Source organism: Schistocerca americana, chromosome 11 (assembly GCF_021461395.2).
Source record: "Schistocerca americana isolate TAMUIC-IGC-003095 chromosome 11, iqSchAmer2.1, whole genome shotgun sequence".
NCBI lineage: Eukaryota > Metazoa > Arthropoda > Insecta > Orthoptera > Acrididae > Schistocerca > Schistocerca americana.
Genome location: NC_060129.1, coordinates 45,125,592 through 45,144,238, shown reverse-complemented (window position 1 = coordinate 45,144,238; position 18,647 = coordinate 45,125,592). Strand labels below are relative to the sequence as shown.

At 38.5% G+C, this 18,647-nt stretch overlaps 1 protein-coding gene across 1 annotated transcript in view; it reads right to left on the bottom strand.

Annotated features, from left to right (window-relative positions):
- The window catches only part of LOC124553222 (zinc finger CCCH domain-containing protein 10-like), a 125,946-nt gene that overhangs the window by 94,915 nt on the left and 12,384 nt on the right, over positions 1-18,647 (bottom strand). Inside the window, exon 3 of the mRNA XM_047127113.1 lies at positions 384-645. Coding sequence (XP_046983069.1) covers positions 384-645 — 262 coding nt within the window. The remainder of the gene's footprint in view (positions 1-383; positions 646-18,647) is intronic.

Genomic DNA, 18,647 nt, shown 5'->3' with positions numbered 1-18,647 from the left:
CAAATATCAAATGAGGGGGGTACCGAATCAAACAGGTGGAAAAAGACATTTTTGGCTCATCTTAAATAAATAAATAAAAAAGGGATTGATCAATAGGACACATCTTGAGGCACCAAGAAAATGTCAATTTTGTAGTGGAGTAAGTGTGGAAGGGGTAAAAATTAGAGGGAGCCCAAAGGCTTCAATAGAGCAAGTGAATTCAAATACACGTCAGTTAAGGTCTCTCTCTCTCTCTCTCTCTCTCTCTCTCTCTCTCTCTCTCTCTCTCTCTCTCTCTCCCCCTTTCAGGGTTTTGTTCTTGGTATAACAACACATACCTTTTCTACTGGTCTAAGTACAAAGTTCTCCCGAACTCAAGTCAAGGAAACACCGGGTGTACTCACCGGCAGGCCTGCGGTCCGCGGCGACACTCTCCTTTAAGATAATCACGGCACACGGGGGCCTCCCCGGGCCGTGACAGCGTAGGTAAGCCGCCCGTCTTGCCCTGCATGATAGCTGCCTCCAACACGTGCGGTGGAAGCATACCCGTCATTCGGTATGTCGCCTCGTCCTCTCGCGAACAGTGCACAAAACGACAACCTGCTCGCCGGCAGGTCGAATTCTGGTAGTCTCGGCAGAAGACGAACTGACGGGAGCCATTGTCGGCTGAAAATTGAGGCAGCGTATACAAAAAAACAGTTACGATGACACTGAATGCTAAGTCAAATCTGCAAGTATTTGATTAGCTTCGAATGTTTTACGGAAAGTTATGGGAGAAAGCAATTACTTTAGGAGTGGAGGTAACAACTCACCAAATAGGCTAGCAGAAGTGTCGAGTCGTCGGCAGTCGCACAAGAAGGAATGAAAAATCTGATAGCTTCACACAAACGAGGGACACAAATATACGCAATGCCGAGACTGAAGTTTGCCAAGTAGAATGGGGTGAGGGGACTGCGTTGAATGGAGTAGGTGAGGGGAGGGAAATAGGCAGGGAGCACGAGGAGGACTGGAGAAGAATGGCTGACTGCCCCATCCCTACACCTCAGCTACTGGTAAAATCCCTTGCCACGTTTATTATATCCGTGTGCAAGACCCAGCTGCATCACCTGTCAGATTCCCTAACACAACACATCCTACTCCAGTTCCAAATCTACATCCATATCTAAATTCTGGAAATCACTGTGAAGTGCATGGCAGCGGGTATGTCCAATTGTATCAGTTATTACGGTTTCTTACCATTCCATTCATATTAGGGTTTCTAACCATTCCATTCACATTTGGAACATGGGGAGAGGGATTGTTTCAGTGCCTCTGTGCACGCTATAATTATTCTAATCTTGTCCTCAGGATCCCCGTGTGAGCGATAAGCAGGGGGTTGTCGATATCCCTAGTCACCATTTAAAGCTGGTTCTTGACTCGTTTGTTAATAAGCTTTATCTGGGTAGTTTATGTCTATCTTCGAGAGCCTACCAGTTCAGCTTCCTCAGCATCTCTCTAACACTCTTCCATCACGGATTAAACAAAACTGTGACCATTCGTGCTGCCCTTCTCTGTACATGCTTAAAATCCCTCGTTAGTCCTATTTGGTACTGGTCCCGCACACTTGAGCAACATTCTAGTATGAGTCCCACAAATAATTTGTAAGCAACATCCTTTGTAGACTTATTGTAGTTCCCTAGTATTCTGCCACTAAACCAAAGTCTACCATCTGGTCTACCCGCAACTGAGCTTATGCGATTGTTCCATTTCATATCCCTACAAAATATTACTCCCAGGTATTTGTACAAGTTGGCTAATTCCAACAGTGACTCACTGATATTACAGACATAGGGAACTACATTTTTTTCATTTGGTGAAATGCACAATGTTACATATCTGAAGTTTACAATCTCTGCATCACGCTGAAATCTTATCGAGATCTGATTGAATATTTATGCGGGTTCTCTCAGATAGAACTTTAGTATAAATAAATGCATCATCTGCAAAAAGCCTGATTGTTACTATTAATACTGTCTGTGAGGTCATTAATACACAATATGAGCAGCAAGTGTCCCAACACACTTCCCTGGAGCACACCCGAAGTTATTTCTACATCTGACAATGACACCCCACCCGAGATAACATGCTGTGTCCTCCCTACCAAACAGTCTTCAATCCAGGCACAGATTTAACTCAATACCCCATATGATTGTACTTTTGGTAATGAACGTAAGTGCAGTACTGAGTCAAATGCCTTTCAGAAATCAAGGAGCACTGCACCTACCTGGTTGCCTCAATCCAAAGCTTTCAGTATGTCATACGAGAAAAAAGCGAGTTGGGTTTCACACGATCGGTGTTTTCGGAATAGATGCCGGTTGGCATTGAGATGCTCATTCTGTTCAAGATACCTCATTATGTTCAAGTTCCCTGAAAGGCTTATCCTATCCCATCAGGGGCAGAGCAACCTATGAAACCAATTGTGTCATATATCAGTTCTATTTGATTAAGTAATGAGCACTATTGCCAGGGGATCTCATAACTGATTCAATATTTCTAGAATTCCAAAACGCTTCCGACATCGTTCCTCAAAAGCCACTTCTAATCAAATTGTGTGGCTACCAAGTATTGTCTCAGTTGTGTGACTAAATTAGTGATTTCCTGGCAAAAAGATCACAGTGTGTAGTAATTGACACAGTCATGGAGTAAGACGGCAGTGATATCTGCTGTTCTCCAAGGAAGTGTTACCGGCCCTCTGTTGCTCCTAATCTATATAAACAACTTAGGAGACAACCTGAGCAGGACTCTTAAGATAGTTTGCAGACAATGCTGTCATTTACTATTCAGTAAAGACACGATACGATCAAAACTAGATGCAAAATGATTTAGCCAAAATATCTGTATGGCATGAAAAGTGGCAACTAACTCTAAATAATGAAAAGTGTGAAGTCATCCATACAAGTATTTAAGAGGAATCCATCACATTTCAATTACACAACAAATCAGACAAATCTAAAAGTTACCAATTTGACTAAATACCTGGGAATTACAATTACAAACTTAAATTGCAATGATCACAAAATTAATGTTGTAGGGAAGGTAAAACAAATAACACTTAGAAAATGTAACAGATCTATTAAAGAGACTGTCTACGCTACACTTGTCCGTCCTCTGCAAGAATATTGCTGTGCAGTACGGGAGCCATACCAGATAAGATTGAAAGCGGACACATAAAACGACAAAAGAACAATAGTTCATTTTATATCACTGCAAAACAGAGAAGTGAGTGTCTCGGATACAATACTCAAGTCGGCACGGCAATCATTAAAACAAAACTATGACATTTTTCATTGCAGCGAGGTCTTTTCGGGAAATTTCAATCATCAATGTTCCCCTCTGAATGGAGAAATATTTTGTTGACACACACTTATATAGGGAGAAATGATCATTGTAATAAGAAGACAAATCGTAGCTCGCACAGAAAGCGTTACGATTTTGTTTTACCCGTGGAATAGTAGAGAGACAGTGTGGAAGTGAACTGGCTACCAGGCACTTAAATGTGAATTGCAGAGCAGTCACATACAAGGGAAGATTGGAAAGTAATGCACAATAATTTTATCACAAAAAAGTTTAATAGGTAAAAAAACAAAACAAAAAATCACAAATGAGCTTACATCTTTTACCTACTTTTCTACACAATCACCAACAGTTACAACACATTTCTCCCAGCATACTACCAGTTTCAATATGCCGTGTTTGTAGAGGACTGTTTGGTTGGAGTATAGACACCTGCAGACTGCTGATTTCACTTCCACACCTGTTACATAGTGTTGGCTACCCAGCAATTTCTTCACGAGACCAAAAGATGAATGTCCGATGGTGCGAGGTCTGGACTGCACAACAGATTCCGGAGCACACCCTACCCAAATTTGGCAATTTTCTTGCGAACAGGAGCAACGATATGTGGCCAAGCATTGTCACGAAGAAGTCTGACACTGTCAGCATTAGTGTTGTGGTGTCTGTCTGAAACGACACCACACAATTTAACCAAAGTTTTAAATTAGGCTGCATCAACCACATTGGTCATGTGTTCAGCAAAATCCACCAATAAAACACTACATATATCCCAAAATGCTGTCACAAGCACTTTCCTAGCAGACTGAGTCACTTTAAATTTTTCTGTACTGGGGAATCAGCATGTTTCCACTCCACAGAGGCCCATTCAGTTTCGAACGAGTAGCGCTATGCCCACAACTCATTACCAGTGACGATTTTCACCCTTCATCCACTTCAGCCGACACACACACACTCACTCCAATCTACCCGATGAACTGCAGTCCTGCACTGTGTATTTGACCAGCACACACATTCCAACAGAGAGAGGAGGAGAGATTTCTTACTATTTGAGGAGTTGTTACCCTCACTCCTACATTACATACAGCTTTAAATATTTTTTTGAAAAAATCATAAGACTCTAAATCAAAAGTGTTGATGTACAAAAAAACAATCACAGTTATAGATAGTGCCTCACTGTGGAACAATCTTAAGTAACAGCTGGGTGAGTGCACACAAACAGCATCAACTTTTGTAGAGAGTACAGGAGAAGTCACTGTCAGTTTGAAAGTAGTTATGAGACACCAGAAAAATGCGAGTGAAGTTCGGTCAGCTAAAATCACAGTACGAGAAATCTCACCGTTTCTTATCGACGCTCTGTAAGAAAACTGGGAACACGACTATTTGATAAATGCAGGTGATTTCACAGTAGCCACAGTGGCTATTCTTGACAAAACCGAGACAGCAAAATGAAAGGAGAACTTCATAAAAAAAAAGTTTGTTTACAGTCTTCTCAGTGGCACTTTTACTTCACCAATGTACATTTCAAAGCTCAGCTTCTTAACTCTTATCGAATGACGTTCTCTGTGGTGTCCACGCACCAAAAACGTCTCTCTGCAAAATCTTGTAGATACATATTTCTGCCGTGTTGACACCGCAACGCACAGCTAAAATCCTTGTGGTGAAACTGTGCTTCGAAATTTACACTGGCACAGTAAAAATGCTACTGAGAAAGCAGTTAACTGACTTTATTATTAAGTTATCCAAAAACACGATATTTCATATTTCATCACCTAAATTAGAGTGCAAGCCCACATACAAATAATGAAATGACTATCATTTTGTGAGAGAAGGTATCAGTCCGTCAGAGGGCAGTTGCTCAATCTGTATGCACCTCGGGCTGGACTCTATGGTCAGTCCGTCACCCCTCAATCCCAGTTACTTGCTGGTGCACAAGCCCTCGTTACCGTACGTATGACACTTTTCATACTCGGAGGCTGTATCTGCAACCCATTTCTCCAGACTCTCTCGTGTCTTGATATCTTGCAAAACAGCACCTCCAAAACTATACAATGGGTGACAAGGATGGAATCCTTTCTTTCCAAGGTCAGACCAGTTTTTCTTCTGGGTACACAAATGTGACAGCTCGAGACGGGCTTGACGAATCATTGAACGCACAGATTTTGTAGCTCAAAGACATCGTATTTGGTCCTGTACTCCCGAGGGGACTTCTACTGTTGCCGCACAGCTGGTGAAGTTTTTCCAATGTTAGCCTCGACACCTGAACTCTGCACAGCAAGGTTGCCTCTCTGCTCAGGCCTGTCAGCATAGGTCATCTTAACAACATTAAGTGCCATTAGACCGTACTTCATACGAATCTCGAATCGCTTTGCGGCAGGAGACAGATTGAAGACGGCAGCCTCCCTCCACCCCTGTCTAAGTTCTTTAGGCGTGGCAACTGTCAGCTTCTGCTATACAACATTTGGATATTATTATTATTATTTCTTTTTTTTTGCCCACGGCAATATTTTATTTTGTGTCTTTGAAGCTTACTTTTAGTAGATTCTACTATGATAAATTAAGAGCTTAACATTTGGTAAAAATTAGGTATCTCAATCTCAATATAGTAGTAAAAACTGTACTTTTGTAACGTGACACCACAGTTTTTTTGTTTACACATTACATCCTTACTGTTATCCTACTTTCAGATATTTACAACATCCATTTGTGAAAGCACAAATTTTACATCCTGTATTTGAGGATTTCTGTTTAAGTGTATTGTCTGTCTCTGTGGGATTATCTTCATCTCTATATATTTCTCACATAGTTATCAGTGCTGGAATAGACTGCTTTTGATACAGGTTCTGAACCTTCTCACAGTTCTTACAGGTGATTGCCGCAGAAATAAGATACATTCAACTGAGTAAACTGAGCAATATTATCCATTGTTTAATGCAACTGTTCTTTCAAGTCATAACGCAAGACAATGTCATACACCATTCGCTTTCGTTCTGGCACATGACGCCATTCATCTTGCAGTTCATTCTCACGGTTGGGATTCACATTCATATAATATTTCTTAAAAGGCATCATAGGCGCTGTTGACTGTATAAAATATTTGTTGTTACTATTGCAGTTTCAGCCTTATGGCCATTTTCAAGTAACACAGCAAAGTTACATTCTGTCAGAATATAAAACTATCTGACATGAGTACATGTCGTCAAAATGCAGACTTTTGACTGTGAGAGTCCCACAAGATCCGATGAGTACGACAATTATTACATTGTAATATGTTGTTAAATATATACTGAAATGTCAATGTTACCATCGTTCTAATAATCTATCCCACATACAAGCTCAGGTGCACTGACTTAGCTCCACATGTTGTCAGTGCACCTGAACTTGTATGTGGGATAGATTATTAAAACGATGGTAACATTGACATTTCAGTATATATTTAACAACATATTACAATGTAATAATTGTCGTACTCATCAGATCTTGTGGGACTCTCACAGTCAAAAGTCTGCATTTTGACGACGACATGTACTCATGTCAGATAGTTTTATATTCTGACAGAATGTAACTTTGCAGTGTTACTTGAAAATGGCCACAAGGCCGAAATTGCAATAGTAACAATAAATATTTTATACAGTCAACGGTGACCATGATGTCTTTTAAGAAAGATCTTGCAGTTGTCGTAGATTAATTACTTCTTATTGTGTCACCATTATTTTCAAAATTTCAAACTGTAACGTAAAAGTAAAGACTACTCCAGTGTATATGTAATGACAGCTCAATCTTTAACAGATCGTCACAAGAATACATAGTTTACACTGAAATTTGGGTGAAAAGAGACAGACAGGGTAGCAATTAGATACTTATCCATGTATACATTATATTGGAGCTTCTTTAAAGAGACTAATCACTATTTAGCAGGAATATGCACCACAAATTGTAGACGCTCTGGAAATGAAACACTGTGGGAAAAAAACTGAGAAGTTGTACATTTTAGTTGCAGACCAAGTATTCTGACATGTATGGATTTTTCTTCAGTTTCTTTTCTCTTCAATTCTGATGGTAATATTGACTGACTGACTATCTGGACACTTTAAAAAAATGGAGTAATTACAGTTCTGATATTATGGCAATTTAGCAGTGGAGGCTGGGGGGACAAAACACTAGGGCAGTATTAAAGTACAAAGAAGGCTGATAATTGAAAATTGTGACTTACTTAAAAAAAAAACACCAGGTACAGAAAAATTAAAAACTACACAACTGTGTTACATCGAGCACCATTGTTAACAAACACATGTATTGTTCTTCTGCACAAGTAGAGTATGGAAGTATCTCTCAATTGATTCTATCAGCTTTAATATCTCTACTACCAATATTTTGGCCCAGGCATCTGGAAGTAGCCTCCTCATATTGATTTTATTTCCAGTATGAATGCTTTTAGTGCAGGATTCTAAAAGACTCCACAAATTTTCCATATACGGATATGTAGACATGACAGTCTGCAGTTCTTTTGGATTGTACGGATCCATATCCTAGTATTTATGACAATATGCTTAGCACGGATTCCTGTTAAAACAATTTTCAACAGGAAATATAACCTGAAAGCCATCATATGGTGTGTGGCAGAAGGTACTTCATATATCATTGTTTCCAATCCTAAACCATTTTCCTCATATGTGCATTTGTTTGCATCCAGTAAGTCTATATCTAGGTGTCTATATCTAGGTCAGAACTCAGCCTTTCACCCTTCAGGTGCCTGGCACAGATTTCATACAACCACTTTAAGACTATTTCTCCACTATTCCATTCATGAACAGCATGTGGGGAAAAATGAACTCCACGAAATATTTTGGCGTCTGAAGGAGAAAGTCAGTGATTGTAATTTCCTGAAAATATCTCACCGAATGACTGCCACCCCGAGTTGTATTCGTGACACACTTTCCGTTTTCTTGTGATAACACTCAACTAGTTGCCTTCTCAACTTTTTAAGTGTCTTCCACGAGCTACGGATCCCATACGGCACAGCAATACTTCAGAAGAGAGCAGAAAGGGATAGTATAGGTAGTCTCTATAGTAGACTTGCTACACCTAAGTATTTTGTCAATAGCATACATCCTCCGGTTCACCTTCCCCCCAACAGTTTCTAAATCATGGTCCCAAGTTAAACTGTTTGTAATAGCAATCACTAGATATTTAACTCAACTGACAATCTTTAAAGCTGTGTGATTTATCACGTAACAAAAATTTATCAGGTGGGTAGCAACCTATGCTTTTCATAATATTGTTGATATTCCAACACAGAATTTCAACTGTTTGGACTTTAGCAGAATTACTTTTAGTACTAATGTCAAGAACATCTCAATTTTAGTTTTTAATTTCTTTTTTAATACCCCCCCCCCCCCCACCATGTCAGTTGTCACCTTTGCACCATAGCTCGTCTACATTATTGTGTAATTTGTTTCAATCTTCTGATGACTTTACTACACAGTAAATGACAATATCATCTGCAAACAATCTAGAATGGGTGCTCACATTGTCTTTCTAACTCATTCACGTACATTAAGAAGAGCAGAAAGCCTCTAATACTTCCTCGGGAATCAAAGGTACCACGGATCCAGTCACACAACAGACACGATACTCTATAAGTACACCATTTTATTAGAAGCAGCTTGTGAGGAACAGGGGTCAAAAGCCACCTGCAAATACAGAATCAACTCCAGATCCCCCGTCAACAGCACTCGTTACTTTGAGTGAATAAAGGGCCACGAGTGTTTCACAAGAACAATATTTTCTGCATACATGTTTGGTTATGTGTCAATATAGTTTTCTTCGAGATATTTCACAATGTTGGTACGATCCAACATCTTACTACAAAATTATGTTGCCCACTATTCCTTAAATGAAACACAGCTTTCCAACTCCAATTAAAACTTCTTATACAACCACAAAGAAGTACTGACTTACCTCCATATTTTGCTGTTGGAATTGCTGAACATGTTTGCACTGCAGCTCTGTATGCATGACATGTAAATTTAGAACTATGAGGGAAATCAATGCTCTAAATAACTTTGATTTTTTCACTGAGAGATGAATCAATTTTGTTCTTATATTATTCCATTTCATTTAGCCTTATTGACCATAGAACAGTAACTATTCTGTTCACCTTTGCATTATTTTTCCAACTGATTCTGAATGAAAAGTTTCTAGTAAAGACAGGTCACACGCCAATTCTTTGGAAGATCAAATACGACTTAAACCACATAATAAAGTGTGTTGATATTTAATACCAACCAAAGTTGGTTTCGTTTTGTCTTTCTTACTGTATATAAATTTTTGTATCCATACTAAGAGCAACTGGAAAAATGGCCATTTTAAGTCGCGTGCAAATGTTTTGTGTGTAACACCACCATTAATCTTGAGACTGTTGCTGTCCTACGCACAGCTTAAGTTGACAGCTGCACATCCAGCTCAAGGATTTGGCTATTTTGCTTGAGACTGAAGTGAGAAATTCCCTTCCCTCATGTTTGTATATTAGTAACTGCCTGTACCACACTAATATTAGTTGTTTGTTCCCAAGGCTTTCAGAGGATGGTGCAGTTGGAATACAACAACGTGCTGGCATTTCACCCATGTACCGGTCATCACTAGTTGTCACCCAGAATGCCTCCTGACAAATTGCAAGGAAAAGGATGAAGATAATCTTTGCTTATTGCAAAACATTTTTGTTCACGCAATTTTCAATAATAATAATAATAATTGTATATTGTGGGAGTTGTTCTGATTCGAATATTCTGTGACAAACTGTTAACATAAATGGATTAGAAGGAAATTAAGAAAAGATTCTGAAGAGTATACAGGCTTCAGAAATAATTTATACAACATTTTTGAAATGTAGTAACTATGTATATGGAATCTATATTAACCAAGTGTATTAGATGGGATAGGAGGAAGGGTGCGGGGGGGGGGATAGAGATTTTACGTCTGATGAAGGACTTAGATCAAAAGCTATATAATATCTGGCAGTATTTTTCAAAGTGCCTACCTCACAACGCCATCTTTATGTAGACAGTAGGAATGTATCATTTTCAGATTGTTGCTGTTCCATCCCAGAACTTCCACTGGTTTACTACTTATACAGGTCTTTATTAACCTAAAATTAAAGACAAGTAAAATTTCTATGTAATGCTAGAACTTTCTGCAATATTGCTGATAATGCTTCAATTGGCAGTCTTCCCTCTTGTGACAGAAACTATTTCTCAGTGAATGATGACTGTGCCACATCATAGCAACTTCTTGTTTCCGAATTTTATTCTTATTCTCGTCGATCTCTATGTCAATGACAAATTCATAGACAACATCAGAAAATATTAAACAGAGAAGAAGGGGGGGGGGGGGGGGGTGCAAATACAAGAAACATGGCTATGAAAAGTGAGGACTGGAATTTGTCAGTATTTGTAATAGGGTGAACAGGGAGGGGGGGGGGGGGGGCGGTGTCGTGTGCGCCATTGGTCTATATTACGGTGAATTCCAAGAAAATAATACAACCTCTTTAGAGCTCAACTTTCAACTTTATTACAGTGCACTTTTTTTATCTTTTTACTTTTCTGTCCTCTGTGTATAAAATGAATGACAGCTAAAAAAGGTATGCTGATAATGCCATCTTTCTGCAACTAGTTTTGTGAAGAAGGATGCTGGGGTTGGAAAGGGGGACCACTGTTCTCCAGTTGTTTTGATAAAAATATCTGCAACAGTTTGTCCTGCTGTTTCCAGTTGCCTTTGACAAAAACACAAAATTAACATAGTTGAAGGAAAACACCAGGATTTTTTAAAATATGCCATCAGATTCATTTTGATAATTTATTCTTCTAGTCTGTGAACACTCAAATTTGTTCTGTCCTAAAATGGTAGACTCACTTTTGCTATGATGCCCATGGCTTCGTGTTTTTCACATCCTTAAGAGTCTTAACTGCTTCATCATCTTCTTGTTCACAAATACTGTCTTTAATATCTGTTTTACTTGTTTCTTATCTTCTAGGTGAGCCACATACATTGTTTACAAAAATTGGCTGTAGTGTTTGCTTACTAACAAAACTGTGTTTGTGATCAAGATTCTGAGATCTGCGGCACCACCTTTTTATTTTACATCTTCCTTTATTGCTACAGAAAGTTATGGTTGATTTTTTTCTTTTTATCTGCCCTTTAAACTTATTATAATAGAGGGAAACATTCCACGTAGGAAAAATATATCTAAAAACAAAGATGGTGTGACTTACCAAATGACAGTGCTGGCAGGTCGACAGACACACAAACAAACACAAACATACACACAAAATTCAAGCTTTCGCAACAAACTGTTGCCTCATCAGGAAAGAAGGAAGGAGAGGGAAAGACGAAAGGATGTGGGTTTTAAGGGAGAGGGTAAGGAGACATTCCAATCCCGGGAGCGGTCCTCATCCTCTCAAACCCAGAACCTCCCACAGAAGAACCACAAAAGTGCCCCACTTGTGACAGGATACTTTCCGGGACTGGATCAGATTCTGAATGTGGCTCTCCAGCAGGGATACGACTTCCTCAAATCCTGCCCTGAAATGAGATCCATCCTTCATGAAATCCTCCCCACTCCACCAAGAATGTCTTTCCGCCGTCCACCTAACCTCCGTAACCTCTTAGTTCATCCCTATGAAATCCCCAAACCACCTTCCCTACCCTCTGGCTCCTACCCTTGTAACCGCCCCCAGTGTAAAACCTGTCCCATGCACCCTCCCACCACCACCTACTCCAGTCCTGTAACCCGGAGGGTGTACACGATCAAAGGCAGAGCCACGTGTGAAAGCACCCACATGATCTACCAACTGACCTGCCTACACTGTGACGCATTCTATGTGGGAATGACCAGCAACAAACTGTCCATTCGCATGAATGGACACAGGCAGACAGTGTTTGTTGGTAATGAGGATCACCCAGTGGCTAAACATGCCTTGGTGCACGGCCAGCACATCTTGGCACAGTGTTACACCGTCCGGGTTATCTGGATACTTCCCACTAACACCAACCTATCCGAACTCCGGATATGGGAACTTGCTCTTCAATATATCCTCTCTTCCCGTTATCCACCAGGCCTCAATCTCCGCTAATTTCAAGTTGCCGGCACTCATACCTCACCTGTCATTCAACAACATCTTTGCCCCTGCACTTCTGCCTCGACTGATATCTCTGCCCAAACTCTTTGTCTTTAAATATGTCTGCTTGTGTCTGTATATGTGTGGATGGATGTGTGTGTGTGTGTGCGCGCGCGCGCGAGTGTATACCCGTCCTTTTTTCCCCCTAAGGTAAGTCTTTCCGCTCCCGGGATTGGAATGACTCCTTACCCTCTCCCTTAAAACCCACATCCTTTCGTCTTTCCCTCTCCTTCCTTCTTTCCTGATGAGGCAACAGTTTGTTGCGAAAGCTTGAATTTTGTGTGTATGTTTGCGTGTCTGTCGACCTGCCAGCACTTTAAACTTATTAGTTACGTTAGAGCTATTGAAATTCTGTCTAAATACTCTGCAACTCCCTTCGAAACCACCCCAAACTCTGCAGGGGGGGGATCTTTGGATTAACATGCCAAGTGTTACCTTTCAAATGAACTTTTTTATTTTCAAAAATATTTAACTAATTTCATTTTCCAATTCATTTTGTTTCCCCTTCACCCTGCTTTCAGCATTCTCTTTCAGTTCTTATTCTTCCTGACCACTGTATTTAATTATTTGTATTTAACTTATCAGTATCCCAGTCATTTTCCTTAATTATGTTAAAGGCCAAGACAAGGCTAACATTAAAATTTAACCCCTTTCAAATACTTCAGTTCATTTTTGGTAATTGTAACATCAATTATACTCGCTACAATGCTGCAAATGTACATCTTTACGCTACTTACCTCATTAAATCTTATTTAGATTATATGATGCTAGTAACAAAGTGGCATACAAGAACCATCATTTCTTGTACATTTGACACCTCTATTACAGAAATATTATATAAAAATGGCATTTTAACAACGTACATTTGGTTTTTAAAGGGGAACACAGAGGTAAGTTATATTTCAAACTGTTTCATTCAAATATTGGTGTCACAAATATACATCACACAAGTCTTTGTATAATAGCAAAAAAACAAAATCTAACAGTGAAGTTGCCAAAAGATCTTTGTTGCACAGCTCCATGTAAACAACATATTTTCATATTACAAAAGTTCAAATATAAATTTCACCAAATACAGCATGGTAGCTTTGAAAGCACCAAAATTAAGATTGTGATCTTGCCAGCCAATGACAGCACATATACAGAGCATGACATATTCAGCCAATAGCAACATCACTGTTAAATAGCACATAACACCCCCCTCCCCCCATTCTCAAGGCTGTGGTTACGCTGGATCATAGGAGCAAACTGCAGCAACTGAATATTTCTGATAAGCACTATTATAAATTTCACTGCTGTGCACCGAACATTTCTTGGGTTACTTGGCTGAATACATGTTCCATCAAGCCCTTCGACTTTTCCATAACAAAGCCAATTACGAGAGAAACTGATCAAGAGCTCACCTCGCAAATTTTTTTAAGATTAATTATAGTTTTTGCCATTGTTATTACATATTTTATAATCTATGAAAGACCTAAAATAAATATGAAAAACTAACCTTGAAGCTTGGTCTCTCTTAACCTGTGCTCTCCTTCAAGATATATCAAACAAAAAAGGCATAAATTGCTGGTCTTCTGAAACCAAATTTTTTTTTAAGGAGCTGGTCCACAAAGCATTGTTTAGAATGAGAGTCTAATGCTCCATCATTGAAGAAATTCATCCCGCATTATCACACACAACATAAATCATCTTGTGTAAAAGGAAATTTACTTTGAAAGTAACTTCTCAGACCACCATTCATAATACTTTCCCATTACTTGTTGGAAATGTAAAGAGTTGTAATGTCACACTCGACATAGGTAGTGTGTTGTTCTGAAGTACCACTTAGTCTTCATCCTAAAGCCTTTGACACATACTGTTGGTGGCTGACATCTGCGTGTCCACTGAATTTCGATGCTGTAAACAGCAAATTTTCTTTGCAACTCAAGTTTTATTTTGGTCTTATTATCTAACTTATGTTTTATTACTGCGGTGTTATTATGTAGTAGCAGTCAAATCTAAAATTCTTTGTTAGAGTATCAGTTCTTACCAGTCAAAATTACACTAACTGAAAATTAGAACAATGAAAAATTCCTGGGTTTTCTTCAGATTTCCTGAGACGTGTACACCATGCTTGTGTCAATTCATGTGGCTGTACGTGCCAATCACATATGCCTGCTCACAAAATGAATACCCTTCCATGTTTGAATGGAGCATACACTATCTGTAATACATGTACACAATGGAAAAGTTGAAGACAGACAATGTAAACAAGTCTCTGGCAACAACACTATCTATGATATAGTGGGTAAAACATGTGCATACATAAGCGAAGTTGTTCAGTTGTACCTGGAGAGCCACTGAACTTCGACTTTTAATCATTAACTCAAAAACGAAGGATTTTCTGCCATGTTTATACAAACATTTCTCCTTTTTTGTGTGTAAGGAACCTGTTCCCAAAGTTGATAAAAAATACTTTTGAAACACCCTGTACATAAATGCCCATCCACAATTCTCTTTGCTTATGGTGAAAGTATTGTAATCATGTCTAATAGATAATCTTCAGTACTTGAAAATGTAAAATATATTTTCTTGAAAATTAATAACCGATTCTTGCAAATGGACTGTCAGTGAAATCAGATAAAACATAGTGTATGCGATTCAGCACTGCACAAAGCCTGATCAACCCAATGGAAATAATACTTAAATGTAAAAGAAGCTTCTAAATTCTTAGATGTTTGTAGTTCCAAAATCTTGAACTGGAAGTCATATGTTGCATATGATTTTACAAAGAGAGCTCCCCAACAGTGTGATCACCTTTTTGAAACTACCTATATGGTAATGTAGATTAAGATTCCAGGTATCACACACTGTAGCCATACACCCAGGTGGGTCCTTGTTTGCGAGTGACTGATTGTGGGAGGGGGGAATTCTGAATTTAGTGTGATACTCAATAGCGTTAAAAAATTTGCATTGCATGGAGTGGTCGCATGATGTAATGGATACAATGGTTTTGCATGTAGGTTTGAATCTCATTGAGTGCAGTAAGTGGTTTTTCTAATCAAAATGACTGATCATTTTTATTCAATTAACTGATTTAAATGTAATTTTTTAATGCCATTCCTTTGTCACATAATTTTAATAGTATCAACTTCTTCAGTTGCTTTCATTTTTCTTCCTGTCATTCTTTCTCCACCTGAAATCTTTGTTCATCTGTTATTAATTCATTTTTTTGTTTTGATTTTTTCTTTCCCATTATTGAGTCATTATTATGTCATAATTTTTAACATTTTTATGCAGTGACAGCAACTGGTATTGTTTATATAAGAATATACAGCCTACAGTTGCAGGTTAACTTTACGTTTACCTAGGTTTCAATGTTAGTAATAACGTCTTCTTCAGAACCTGCAAAAAGTTAATATAATAATGTGCTAGTAAATTATATTAGATATGGTCATCCTACAGGATGCAACGTGTAGTACTTAAAAGAATTACAAATTCTCGAGAGTATTGCACAGAATAATGGCTACGATCCAAAGATAGTGAGGCAACTATATCATAAGAAAACGCGAAAAAGGACGACAACTTCAGTAAACACAAATACTCAAATCCAAGATCAGACCAAGAAATTGTTGTTGGTTCCTTATATAGGTAATGTCCCATACAAGATAGGGCGTCTGTCGAAAAACTCAGGTTTTAAAATTTCCTTCTCGACGAGTAATAGTTTAAAGCGAAATTTGGTTCATACCCTTGAGAAAGACTGTGATAAGTCAGCGAAATCAGGTGTATGTAAGATTATGTGTGATGATTGCCCGTGTTATTACATAGGTCAACAAGGCAGAGTTATAGCAGTAAGGTTTAAAGAAAATCTTCCAATAAAGGGTGTAGGAACACGGGGTCAGCCTTTGCGGAACATCTGGTGCAAATGGCTCATACACCTAAGCCTTTACGTGACACAGAGCTACTACATCATGGAGTTAAGGGCTACAGACTCGACACGCTTGAGGAACTACAAATTTATGCACACCTAATTACAAATAGAGGCAATTTACTGAACGATCAACTGTATCTAAAAAATAGGGCATACTTCGAAGGCTTCCAGCCTATATTAGGTTTACAATAATTCATAATGCATGTGACCATTACAGTTTCTGTAATTATAGAACCTTTCCCACAGATGTTCATACGAGATTTGGTGGTCAGTTTATAAGGTTCTGTAGTAGAATGTAAAATGTAGTCATGCTGGATACAGAATTAACTTACAATAGTAAAGTATAAAATTAATTTATAGCAAAAATGTTATCTGACGCGTGCGTAAAAAGAGTACGATTCTATGTCTCGCACATGCGCGCCGCCCTCCGTGAGGCAGACGCAGACATCGAAGCCCTCGCAGTCCGCAGTCTCTAGTCAGACGACGAGGCCCGTACGACGGGCTTAAAGTGAATTTGCTACAGCTTGTTTAATAGAAGTGACAAAACCTTATGGTTATGCATCAAGTTGTATAAAGTTGACTTAAGACGAGGCTTGTTTTAGGCAAACATTTAAATAATATTTTATAAGTACGGGATAGAAATTGCCCGATGGATACTAGAATAGAAAAACGCCATTTTATGTGCTCGGGGGTGGGCTGAATCGGCCGGGATGATGATGTCTGAAAAAGTTGCCTTCCGGAATATGTTGAACTCTATTTTAGCATCTTTAATAGTCAACGTTAAATCGTGATAATTTAGTGATCTATCAGCTGATTCCAATTCTTGTGTGAATTTTATTTTTTCATGTAGACTGTTAAACGTTGCAAACATTTGCTTTATTCCTTCTGTAGAGTTATTAACCAGTAGAAGAATGTCATCCATGTATCTCGCATAAAAGATGATGATGTTCACTAATTCCGGGTAGCTTCAGAAAAAAAACCAATTCCAGAGAATTTATAAAAATTTCAGACATGACACATGCAAGTGGACTCCCCACAATATTATGAAAAGGATAGATTGCTACTCACCGTACAGTGGAGACGCTGAATCGGAGACACGCACGACAAAAAGACTGTTAAGCAAATAAGCTTTCGGCCAAAAGGCCGCCTTCTGAATTATACAACATATACACAATGACTCAATGTCTCACCTATACGGTGAGTAGCAACCTATCCTTTTCAAAACAATGTCATTTATAAAACACACTAATAAAAAAAGTTTTTTTCCACATACTGCATGATTTGTTGTGTTATGTTTAGCCATTTACCTATCCTGATTTTTTGAAGTGTTGATGGACTCAACAGTTATTCTTTGTAACTACTAGCATAGCAAACTATTGAGAACATTCCACACTGTCAACCATTTAGTCAACACTAGCACCATATCAGTGTATGTGTGTAAGCAAAAAAATTCACAATCTATTTCACAGAATGCTGTTCTTCTCAGATTGACTTGACAGTTGAAAGATCTGCCAGCAATGGCCACCACTGCCAAGCCGATCATACCTATCTCTATGAGGCAGGACATGGTGCCTAATTATTAAATACTTTTCGCTGGTGAGTTTGAGATCATCATAATACTGTTATATAATCAGATACAGCACACAATAAACATCACAGGCATGTGGTGTTTCATGTGTCTTTCTCTATTTGTGGGATCATACTTTAATCCATCGTGTTGCATTTGTACCAGTAAATCTCGCAGCCTGAGTCTTTAAACAATCTAACTCCCGTGTATCAAACAGCTTCAAATGTCTGATTACTTTACAAACGAGTTAGTGCATTTAACACTAGAAATGCCAGTTTTTTTTCCAAACTGCCATCAGGGCCATAATGTCCCTCCGTTAGTAAATGCTTTTACTGCTTGTTCTTGGTATTTTTTATTTTAAAGGATGATTTTTTTCTGTAGTAAGTAGTTACTCTAGTTGTCTATTATTTTATTTAAATCTGAACATGAAATATTTTCATGCTTTTCCACCGCATCAAATTTAACATGCAAATACGTGATTGTTAATTATTTGTAATATCTTGGCAGAACCTTGTATTTTTACAGCAATACAGTAAAGTCAAAATCTTGATGCAAAGAACTGAGAATTATTCCATTCTTTCCTGGGTTCTTCATGACACATTATAAGGATCATATTGATATTTTTGAAAGCTATGGCCTTGTATATATCCTTCTGAGCTTTCTTCGTGCACTAGGCTGGATGAAT